Source organism: Mixophyes fleayi, chromosome 3, assembly GCF_038048845.1.
Source record: "Mixophyes fleayi isolate aMixFle1 chromosome 3, aMixFle1.hap1, whole genome shotgun sequence".
NCBI lineage: Eukaryota > Metazoa > Chordata > Amphibia > Anura > Limnodynastidae > Mixophyes > Mixophyes fleayi.
This window is the reverse complement of record NC_134404.1, coordinates 158,462,968-158,475,150: the sequence shown is the minus strand read 5'-3', so window position 1 is coordinate 158,475,150 and position 12,183 is coordinate 158,462,968. Positions and strand designations below refer to the sequence as shown.

Below are 12,183 nucleotides of genomic sequence, written 5' to 3'. Positions count from 1 at the left end.
TTCCATTTGAATTGCATATACTTAATTTTAGAAAAACAAAACACAACGTAAACAATTAAATGGCTGTAAGATTTTTTTTCAAAGCATTTCTTCATTTGACTATATTTTAAATAAGCAATTATACAAAAACAATTCATCAGTGGTGCTATTCGAAAATGTCAACTTTAAATTAGTTGACGAATCCATATCTATTTCCATCATCTTACCCAATGATGATATTTCTCCCCTATTCATTATTCCTACCATAACATATCTACAAACTCCATTATTAATTCTACCATACACCTATAGTAGAAACAAAGTAATGTGGGGTGGTTGAATTAAGGATTGCCTCGAAGTCACATAAAATTGCCTAGTAAACTATCATACAAAACAGCAATCACTCCAAATCCTGACTTCTTTAGTTACGGATGTAACAAAAACAATAAAATTGCCAAAAAAAGAACAAATAAAATGCATACCAGCTACTAGCAATATAGGTGGTTTGTCTGGATGAAGTTCCATTTGACGAGCAATCCATGGACCATCAAAATGTGCATACCACCATCCCTTCTTCTTATTCTCCGGATCCTTGTACTGGTCAGCAGGACGAATAAATGGAATGCGGAAGTAACGTTGCTGCCGATTGACTTCGATCTCCTGTTGCCTTGCGGGCAGCTGCGCCACTGGGTTCTGTTGGGCTACAGACAAAGAAACATTACCTTCAGTAGTTAACATGGTCGGTCTTAAAAGTGGTTACACTTTTTGGCTCCTTGTAAATTGCTCCAGGTCATCTTCTAACTCCCCATAGTCTACAATCTGGAGTATGTTCTTTCTGTTCCATCCAGTGTCTGAGTTACACATTGTGTAACTATTTGACCAATTTATATATCATTATGTGTATGTAATTGGAATTGGCCACCGTTATTGTATTACACATTTACAGAGACAGTATAAGGGATCTGTTCGGTTCTTAGCCTTTAATAGGTATTACTTTCTAAAACAGAATATGTCATATTATAGAGCACTCACTATGGTATTTTTTATTACACTACAAGGCTTTCAAGTCTGAATTTCAAAAATTGGTGTACTTTTCAAATGCATGAAATTACATTACATGGCTCAGTACTTTCCCTTCATATTGGCTGGAATAATATGAAGCTCAATTAGACCTTTAAGAATTTGTGAAATAGGTTTCTGTTTCTGCAGGAGGAAAAGTTGAACTAGTCATGTTTCATTTACAACTTGTACAAGTCACTGCAGGCTTTGTCTAGAGCAGATATTTTACACAATTATACACATATTAACCGCTGGAACAGTTTAGTTTGTGGTGTTCTTCGTAAACTGTTCAAAAAATTACACTTCTTTTCAAGAGAAACTATTTATAATCAGACTCTATCACTACAGTGTTCATTTTCTTACACAAAAGGACAAAATGTACAAACCAAACCATAGTATTTAGACAGGGTGGTGACTGAAGCATTTCAGGGTCAGATCAAATGCTTTCCGCTTTAGAATTTATAATAGTAAAATAGTTTTAGAATCATAAAATCATTGATAGCATTTCATTTAAATTGTCAAATTGACAAATAAACACACACCACGCATAAATGTACATTGGGCTTCGCCCGCTCTTCAGTGCGTATTATAGACATGGTCAGATGTTCTTTTTTTAAATTGGACAAAAGGTGTATGCTAAAGAAATTTTGAAATTTAATATTTAATATTATTGAGTTGGTTTCACAGCATTTGTGGTACATAGAAGGTTTTTAATTGCATGCGCTTTACAAAATAGCGCCTAGGATTAAGATGTCAAGAAACAATATTACTGTGAAATGTTTTAATAATTCAGGAGCCTATTTGTGAAAGGACAAAGAGCCATACTGCAGACAAGAACTCATGATAGGGTTCATTGTGTAGTTATTTATACAAGTAAAATTTAGTTTTTGTGTGTTCATTACTTTTTTAACAAATGGAACTGAAAGCCCAATCTAGGCCCAACTACAGAAAGTATGTGGCGAATCAGTAGGTTAACTGTTTTAGCGTTGTAGACCAGATAAATGTAGGTGATAAGTAATTTAGAAAAATAGATAAATGTTATGACAATAAAAATCATACAAATTGCTGCGATTAGGGGATTAATAATAATAAAAAGGCCCCACAGGATTTTACCACAGTAATCCTATATGTATAATAAACATATAGTAAAAAATAAAAGTAGTACAAAATTACATATACGTTCTCTGCTGCATGACTGGGTAACATAAGTATTGCCTTAGCACTGTGAAAAAGGTACTTGCACAAGAAAGCTACTGTTACAGATGGGTGCACTCAGTAGAAGCAGTGCAAACCAGCCATTGACTTTGCAGGTCTGGTATGAGAGGCAGATGAAAATGGACCTGCACATTTAAAGTGAGGATGTTGGTGTACCAGGACCATCACAGATCTGGAGCTACAAGAGTAAGCCGAATCGGATCTCTCTTTCTTTTCTTTTAAGATCAATGGAAGCATCGCTACTGGGGGGGGGGGGAGGGGGAGATAAAAAGGTAAACTAGATGGAACTGGCAGTGGACTAACATCTACTAAGACAGCCTTTGGGTCCCTTGTCCTTGAACTAAATATAATAGTCTGGTTGACCCCACCTGTCCGCAATCTGGGAGAACAGTCTGCCTGCACAGGAAGTCTGCCACCCAGTTCTCTACCATAGATGAAGATTGTAAGGCATCTGTAGTGGAATTAACCACTCGTTCCAGGAGGCATAGACAGGCCCCCACCATGGAAGAATCTGGATGTGCAAAATGCCGGTCAGGCTGACTGCTTATGTGAAGACTTAACTGCTGGGTGTCTAGCAACCAATGCCTATCTACCCTTCTGCATACTTCTCCCTAGAGGCAAACGTTTTTGCTTTGACTATTATTTTCTCTACAGGTTCTACTCTTGAGAAGCTAAAGAGAACAAAACCTGGGCCCCCTAGCTTTTGGAGTGTTAACCAGAAGAAGAGCACTCCTCCCCCCTGTAGCTCAGCTGATACGCTTATCCCGCTCAGGACCAAATAAGATACCTCGACAGAATGGACTCTATAGTCTGCTTAGACTCCGCTCCAGTGTCCCTTTGAGCCAGAGAGTCCGACAAACTGAGACGGCTGAAGCTGAAATCCTAGCCCATATCAGTCTGCATCTCACAAGTACTCTGTGTCTCCATGCTGCACTAAAAGCAGCAATTCAGACCCCAGCTGACAGCTATCAAGCCCCCTGAAAGATATTTAGACCACTCCTCCATGTCTTTATTAATCCATGCAGAGGCTAAATAGAGCTGCAAATAGGCCCCCCGCAGAGACAAAGATAGACATCAGGATGCTCTCAACCTTACGGTCAGCACCCTCCTTAATATCCTCCACGTTAGGAATGGGAACAATGGTTGTCTTGGACAAGCTCACTAATAAAGCATCCACTCAGAGGAGTTTCCCATTTAAATGTATCCTCATTAGGAGGACGATAACCATTCTGAAGCTTAATGGACACCTGGAGCCTATGGTCTAGTGTAGTCTATCCCTCTTCAAGCAAATAATCTAGCTGGGTAGAAGAACAACAATAAACTGTTCTTTTGTTACCCTGTTGGCTACAAGGCTATTCCTCAATATATGGAATCCAGAAAATGTGAACCTCTCAACCTCCTCCAAAGGGAAAAATAGTCAGATTCTGACTCGTTCACAGGCTACTCTTGCAAGAGACAGTAGGAGCGCAGATTACAGCATCCTTTCTAAGCAAGAGTAAACTCTGACCAGCTCCTGCACCAGTCACAAGAAGCCCATACAGGTGACTCCAGAGACACCACCATGGTACCCACAGGCCCCTTGCTAGGCATGACCAAAGAGGACATGTGCCCTAAGGAACCTCCCCCAGAACCTGAAGGACCCTAAGAAGAACTCCCCCTATAGAAATATCCACGCTAGTATAGTCATCTGTGCTGTGTGATCCACCAATGTCACCCAGACCACTAGAACTAAAAAAAAATGCAGCAGTACAAAAATGGCCCTCTCATTGCAGGGCATTTTAAAATAGCTAAAGCTCTGACAGGTACGGAGCTACAGACAAATTCTGTAGCTCCACCTCTATAACCAAATAGCTCCAGGGTCCCCCAACTGGATGCAGGAGAAAGGTAATTTACCATAAATATTTTAAACAAACCGCTGCTGCATAGACAATGGAATACTTTAAAATGTAATGTTGATTCTAGCAACAAAAAGTTTCAACGTCAACTAATCACCACTCAAATTTTATGGCATAAAATGCATCAATGCCAAGCTCAATGTAGTTTGCAAGCAAATAGGTCAATTGAGGTTCTTTAAATTGCCATGTTTGAGGATAGGCCACTTAGTGCATACCTCACATTGTTCATCATCTGCAAATATTTTGATATTTATTAATATATTTATATAAGAACTTTTGTTGACTCTCTTTTAATAAATATAGTTTCCTAGTCAGTATCATTTCTTTTGGGGTCCAAAAAGTTTCACGTTGAAGCGACAGTTTTCATTCTGCATATATAAATGTAGGTTGATAATTTTCTGTATACACATTTGACATTTCCACCTTAAAAAAATGACTATGCAAAAAACACTCAGAAAAACACACGGAGAGAAGACAAAGTTTCACCAGCGAAGTGTAATTTACAAAACGGTTAATTAAACATGTTAACATACCTCCCAACTATCCAGAATGCGGAGGGACAGTCCCGTTTTAAGGGAAGAGTCCCACTATCCTGATAGTCTGCACATTTGTCTTGACAAGTTCAGCCATATATTCCTGCTCATCAGGTGAGAGGATATCACCATTGTGAACAGGAACCGCACACCAGTGGCAGGTATCTCTGGTGTGCGAGGCAATTCAAGAGTGCTTTTAAAGGAGGGAACAGGTGTTGGGGCGAAATAATGGACCTTTTTTTCTTTGCAGCAGTGCTCTTAATTTCTAAAGCAACCATAGCCAAGAAGCAAAATTGATGCAAATAAATTTCCACGTTTATGTTGACTGTGTGGTACCCACAAGAGCTTCGTAAGGATTTGTTAGAGATATTGATCAGTGTGCTTAACTAGGCCACGTGATCATGGTCTAAGAAAACATTGTGCATGCTTATTTTTCAAACCAGTAATATGTAGCTAAATATCAGGGTAAGTTGTGTCATTTCAGACAGTGTAAAAAATATATACTGTAATACAAGAGGGCAACAACATATACCAGCATGATTCTATACATGATGTATATATACACCAAGTCCACCTATCTTTATAGCTACAACATATATGCAGACATATACAGAAGGGATCACCTACTTTGAGTAATGGTTGTATAAGGCCAAAATATTAACAAATAAACGTTTTTAAAAATAAATGGACAGCTGTAAAATATTTTTAATACTGGTAAGAAAACGCAAGTGTAATCTGCGTGGACTGTTTAAAAAAACAAATCTGTACCCTTGTTTACTTAGGTATCAAACACAGTAGCAGCAATGTTTTCTAAGCATGACACAAAGTGGCTGTTGTTACTTTAATGTATGCCACCACACCAACCAATGTAGTTAGAGCTTGTAATACATTGCTTTATAATTGCCTTCCACTCATTAAAGCACTTTGCTACAGTCATGTCTCTCACTGTTCAACCTTTCCAAATACAATATATAGAAGTGGGGTAACTTTATATCTCCATACTCTGCCCTGAGCTCGTTATCGGTACCCATCTTGTGTTCATAGTATAACCAATGTATAATTAATAATCAAGCATGCATAGGAGGCTTAAAGGACAACACCCAAATTACAGTATTCAAATAAATAATATCAAGACAAAAGACATTGTTTAATATTACCCTGGCTCAAGTACCATATTTATCATACCTGACGAATAAATATCTTTGTTTAAAAGTAATATAGAGTTAGGTTAATAAGTTAAAAATAACGCTCCAAGGTGACGTGTGATTAAATTCTAATCCACCAATGAATTGCAATCCATATTCTACAGCCCTTAGCCACTGTGAAACAGTTATATGGGGCACTATCTAGGACACTAAGCTTAAAGGACTTAAGCAAAGCAGGTCCGTTTAATGTTCCATGCCCTTGTTTATAAACCCAGAAACCTTTATTGAGTACAGATATTTTCTGTTGCCTAGGAGACGGCCTTCCTATTTGTCAGGTCTAGGACTAGTGTGCTGCAAGATAGAGAAGCACCACCCTTCTTAGCAGTTGTTTTAAAAAAGATTTTGGTCTTAAAAGGTTTTCATGGTTTCCATAACTGTAGCAAACATCATGTTGGTTAGTAGCATAAAGCTTAAACACCTTTCCCTCTTCCTTCAGGTTAGTCTGTTTACCATCGCCACACTTACTTGTGTTGTTCATAAATGGAGCAAACTCTGTAAAAAATATCAATCATATTTGAATTGAAAGCATGCAACATATTTGTCATCAATTAAAAGGGAAAATAACGGGTTAAATTAAATGTGCTTAATCACTTAATAGAAAAATAGAACTTATATTTACTAATAATGCTCTATAATAAAGAAAAAAAATCCAAATTATATATATATATATATATTTGGTATTGTTAGAAAATTGTGCCAAATATATTTTAATTTATATGGAACCAATGCATGGTTTATTTTGTCTCTACAAACACCCAGCACAGCAAGTAGGCCTTACATTCTATTTATATATAGTACTCGGCCCATGTAAAGTCTCTTTATTTCTACAAGGAATGCATTTGGTCCATCGGTGCTGCAAGCAAGACTGACCCCTATTCTAACAAGCTAATGCATATCAGCAAATAGGCCAAACGTCTAGTAAACAGTTGGGCGATCATGTTTTAAGTATTGTATGACTCATATCTGTCTGTGCAAAATTAAATACATTCCTTAACTAAGGATTAATTTCTTTGAGTTTGAGAGAATACAACTTGTGAGAATTGTGTTATAAGTAGTTACTGTTGATATTCTATGAGGGCACAAAACATATGAAGTAGTAGTTGACAGAAATGAGAACTATTTATCCTCAAGAATTAAGTATTTTGTATAGAAATGGATTTTGGATCTTCACTTGTAGAACAAAACAATGATTAGCAAAACACTGAGTCAGAGTGAGATTATAAGACCTAGCGCTTGTAAATAAAATCTAAACAGTAAGTTTAGTTTAATGGTAATTTACCTATGGCACTTATTAAACAAAAACAATCAATAATTAAATCTATAACAACAATTTATAGTATTAAATATATTGTAATTATTAAAAAAGTGTTCACCAGCTAACACAATTCACACTTCTGTTTTGTCCAAAACCAATATCTAACACATGACCATCTGAATATCTGTAACTTAACAATAGGAGTATACTGCGTGTGCAGTGTTTTGTTTTTTTTGCATGGGTTTCATAGGGCTTACCATAGTCCGTAACAGACTTAGGGGCACGTTGCTCAGTGTCTGTGTTGCGTTTCTTATTCTTGGATTTCCAAGCATGATAAACTTTAAGCCGTCTGTGAAACTCCTCTCTGCAGGCTGCCAGTAGTTCGATGTCTGTTCACGAGATTTACGGGAAAACACATTTTGGTTAATGCAATAAAGAAACAAAGACTGCCAAGATAATATCAGCTTTCCTCATCCAACATACTAATTTATGCGGTATTCATATTATTCTTGTAAAATAAATATGATATCCTGGTAAGGCAATTTATTTGTAATATTCATAGACCAAGCTCACAGTATATGATCATCTTACATAAAGGTAATATCAATTGTAAAACCTCATATATAGCTTGTTTATACTAGGGTTTTCCATATGCCACGAGAATTAATCAATATTTAGTTATTTTAGACATGCACCTATTTCAGGTAAATTGAGGTGTCACAGAAAAGGCCATGTACAAAGAGTAGCTTTACCCATCAGGGGGGTACGGCCAGTACAGCTGTAAGGAGCCCCGAACAGACACTTCAGTCTGTCTGGGACCTCTGGACTGGTCGGGCCCCTTAATCTGACCAACCACCTTCCTGTTCCTTGCGATGCTGTGGCTCCCAGCCACTAACAGGCTGAAAGCGCGTGGCGTGGTGGGAGGCATGTACCGCAATGAGGGTGTGGCATGTACCGCGGTGAGGGTGTGGCGGGGGGGCATGTACCGTGGTGAGGGTGTGGCGGGGGGCATGTACCGCGGTGAGGGTGTGGCGGGGGGGCATGTACCACGGTGAGGGTGTGGCGGGGGGGCATGTACCGCGGTGAGGGTGTGGCGGGGGGGGCATGTACCGCGGTGAGGGTGTGGCGGGGGGGCATGTACCGCGGTGAGGGAGCGGAGGGAGGCATGTCCGCGATGAGGGAGCGGAGGGAGGCATGTCCGCGATGAGGGAGCGGAGGGAGGCATGTCCGCGATGAGGGAGCGGAGGGAGGTATGTCCGCGATGAGGGAGTGGGGGAGGCATGTACCGCGATGAGGGAGTGGGGGAGGCATGTACCGCGATGAGGGAGAGGGGAGAAGTATGTACCGCGATGAGGGGAGAAGTATGTACCGCGATGAGGGAGAGGGGAGAAGTATGTACCGCGATGAGGGAGAGGGGAGAAGTATGTACTGCGAAGAGGGAGAGGGGAGAAAGTATGTACTGCGAAGAGGGAGAGGGGAGAAAGTATGTACTGCGAAGAGGGAGAGGGGGGAGATATGTATTGCGATGAGGGAGTGGGGGAGGCATATACCGCAATGAGGGAGTGGGGGAGGAATATACCGTGATGAGGGAGTGGGGGAGGCATGTACCGCGATGAGGGAGTGGGGGAGGCATGTACCGCGATGAGGGAGTGGGGGAGGCATGTACCGCGATGAGGGAGTGGGGGAGGCATGTACCGCGATGAGGGAGTGGGGAGAAGTATGTACCGCGATGAGGGAGTGGGGGAGGCATGTACCGCGATGAGGGAGTGTGGAGAAGTATGTACCGCGATGAGGGAGAGGGGAGAAGTATGTACCGCGATGAGGGAGAGGGGAGAAGTATGTACCGCAATGAGGGAGAGGGGAGAAGTATGTACCGCGATGAGGGAGAGGGGAGAAGTATGTACCGTGATGAGGGAGAGGGGAGAAGTTTGTACTGCGATGAGGGAGAGGGGAGAAGTATGTACCGCGAAGAGGGAGAGGGGGGAAAGTATGTACCGCGATGAGGGAGAGGGGGGGAAGTATGTATCGCGATGAGGGAGTGGGGGAGGCATGTACCGCAATGAGGGAGAGGGGGGAAGTAGGTATCGCGATGAGGGAGAGGGGGGAGGCATGTACCGCGATGAGGGAGTGGGGGAGGCATGTACCACGATGAGGGAGAGGGGGGAAGTAGGTATCGCGATGAGGGAGCGGAGGGAGGCATGTCCGCGATGAGGGAGTGGGGGAGGCATGTACCGCAATGAGGGAGAGGGGGGAAGTAGGTATCGCGATGAGGGAGCGGAGGGAGGCATGTCCGCGATGAGGGAGTGGGGGAGGCATGTACCGCGATGAGGGAGTGGGGGAGGCATGTACCGCGATGAGGGAGTGGGGAGGCATGTACAGCGATGAGGGAGAGGGGGAGGCATGTACAGCGATGAGGGAGAGGGGAGAAGTATGTACCGCGATGAGGGAGAGGGGAGAAGTATGTACCGCGATGAGGGAGAGGGGAGAAGTATGTACCGCGATGAGGGAGAGGGGAGAAGTATGTACCGCGATGAGGGAGAGGGGAGAAGTATGTACTGCGAAGAGGGAGAGGGGAGAAAGTATGTACTGCGAAGAGGGAGAGGGGAGAAAGTATGTACTGCGATGAGGGAGAGGGGAGAAGTATGTACCGCGAAGAGGGAGAGGGGGGAAAGTATGTACCGCGATGAGGGAGAGGGGGGGAAGTATGTATCGCGATGAGGGAGTGGGGGAGGCATGTACCGCAATGAGGGAGAGGGGGGAAGTAGGTATCGCGATGAGGGAGAGGGGGGAGGCATGTACCGCGATGAGGGAGTGGGGGAGGCATGTACCACGATGAGGGAGAGGGGGGAAGTAGGTATCGCGATGAGGGAGCGGAGGGAGGCATGTCCGCGATGAGGGAGTGGGGGAGGCATGTACCGCAATGAGGGAGAGGGGGGAAGTAGGTATCGCGATGAGGGAGCGGAGGGAGGCATGTCCGCGATGAGGGAGTGGGGGAGGCATGTACCGCGATGAGGGAGTGGGGGAGGCATGTACCGCGATGAGGGAGTGGGGGAGGCATGTACAGCGATGAGGGAGAGGGGGAGGCATGTACAGCGATGAGGGAGAGGGGAGAAGTATGTACCGCGATGAGGGAGAGGGGAGAAGTATGTACCGCGATGAGGGAGAGGGGAGAAGTATGTACCGCGATGAGGGAGAGGGGAGAAGTATGTACCGCGATGAGGGAGAGGGGAGAAGTATGTACTGCGAAGAGGGAGAGGGGAGAAAGTATGTACTGCGAAGAGGGAGAGGGGAGAAAGTATGTACTGCGATGAGGGAGAGGGGAGAAGTATGTACCGCGAAGAGGGAGAGGGGGGAAAGTATGTACCGCGATGAGGGAGAGGGGGGGAAGTATGTATCGCGATGAGGGAGTGGGGGAGGCATGTACCGCAATGAGGGAGAGGGGGGAAGTAGGTATCGCGATGAGGGAGAGGGGGGAGGCATGTACCGCGATGAGGGAGTGGGGGAGGCATGTACCACGATGAGGGAGAGGGGGGAAGTAGGTATCGCGATGAGGGAGCGGAGGGAGGCATGTCCGCGATGAGGGAGTGGGGGAGGCATGTACCGCAATGAGGGAGAGGGGGGAAGTAGGTATCGCGATGAGGGAGCGGAGGGAGGCATGTCCGCGATGAGGGAGTGGGGGAGGCATGTACCGCGATGAGGGAGTGGGGGAGGCATGTACCGCGATGAGGGAGTGGGGGAGGCATGTACAGCGATGAGGGAGAGGGGGAGGCATGTACAGCGATGAGGGAGAGGGGAGAAGTATGTACCGCGATGAGGGAGAGGGGAGAAGTATGTACCGCGATGAGGGAGAGGGGAGAAGTATGTACCGCGATGAGGGAGAGGGGAGAAGTATGTACCGCGATGAGGGAGAGGGGAGAAGTATGTACTGCGAAGAGGGAGAGGGGAGAAAGTATGTACTGCGAAGAGGGAGAGGGGAGAAAGTATGTACTGCGAAGAGGGAGAGGGGAGAAAGTATGTACTGCGATGAGGGAGAGGGGGGGAAGTATGAATCGCGATGAGGGAGTGGGGGAGGCATGTACCGCGATGAGGGAGTGGGGGAGGCATGTACCGCGATGAGGGAGTGGGGGAGGCATGTACCGCGATGAGGGAGTGGGGGAGGCATGTACCGCGATGAGGGAGTGGGGGAGGCATGTACCGCGATGAGGGAGTGGGGGAGGCATGTACCGCGATGAGGGAGTGGGGGAGGCATGTACCGCGATGAGGGAGTGGGGGAGGCATGTACCGCAATGAGGGAGTGGGGGAGGCATGTACCGCAATGAGGGAGTGGGGGAGGCATGTACCGCAATGAGGGAGTGGGGGAGGCATGTACCGCGATGAGGGAGTGGGGGAGGCATGTACCGCGATGAGGGAGAGGGGAGAAGTATGTACCGCGATGAGGGAGAGGGGGGGAAGTATGTACCGCGATGAGGGAGAGGGGAGAAGTATGTACCGCGATGAGGGAGAGGGGAGAAGTATGTACCGCGATGAGGGAGAGGGGGGAGGTATGTCCGCGATGAGGGAGAGGGGGAGGTATGTCCGCGATGAGGGAGAGGGGGGGAGGTATGTACCGCGATGAGGGAGAGGGGGGAGGTATGTACCACGATGAGGGAGAGGGGGGAGGTATGTACCACGATGAGGGAGAGGGGGGAGATATGTATTGCGATGAGGGAGTGGGGGAGGCATATACCGCAATGAGGGAGTGGGGGAGGAATATACCGTGATGAGGGAGTGGGGGAGGCATATACCGTGATGAGGGAGTGGGGGAGGCATGTACCGCGATGAGGGAGTGGGGGAGGCATGTACCGCGATGAGGGAGTGGGGGAGGCATGTACCGCGATGAGGGAGTAGGGAGAAGTATGTACCGCGATGAGGGAGAGGGGAGAAGTATGTACCGCGATGAGGGAGAGGGGAGAAGTATGTACCGCGATGAGGGAGAGGGGAGAAGTATGTACCGCGATGAGGGAGAGGGGAGAAGTATGTACCGCGATGAGGGAGAGGGGAGA

The 12,183-nt window shown here is 45.3% G+C and overlaps 1 protein-coding gene across 8 annotated transcripts in view; it reads right to left on the bottom strand.

Annotated features, from left to right (window-relative positions):
* Positions 1-12,183, bottom strand: part of MYO6 (myosin VI) — a 205,516-nt gene that overhangs the window by 4,775 nt on the left and 188,558 nt on the right. For 5 of the 8 annotated variants that reach the window (XM_075202655.1, XM_075202657.1, XM_075202659.1 and 2 more), the window contains 3 exons: positions 7,399-7,530; positions 6,352-6,378; positions 462-680 (listed from right to left, as the gene is read on the bottom strand). In XM_075202655.1, the coding sequence (XP_075058756.1) occupies positions 462-680; positions 6,352-6,378; positions 7,399-7,530 (378 nt within the window). The remainder of the gene's footprint in view (positions 1-461; positions 681-6,351; positions 6,379-7,398; positions 7,531-12,183) is intronic. The other 3 variants (XM_075202656.1, XM_075202660.1, XM_075202663.1) reach the window with 1 other exon arrangement.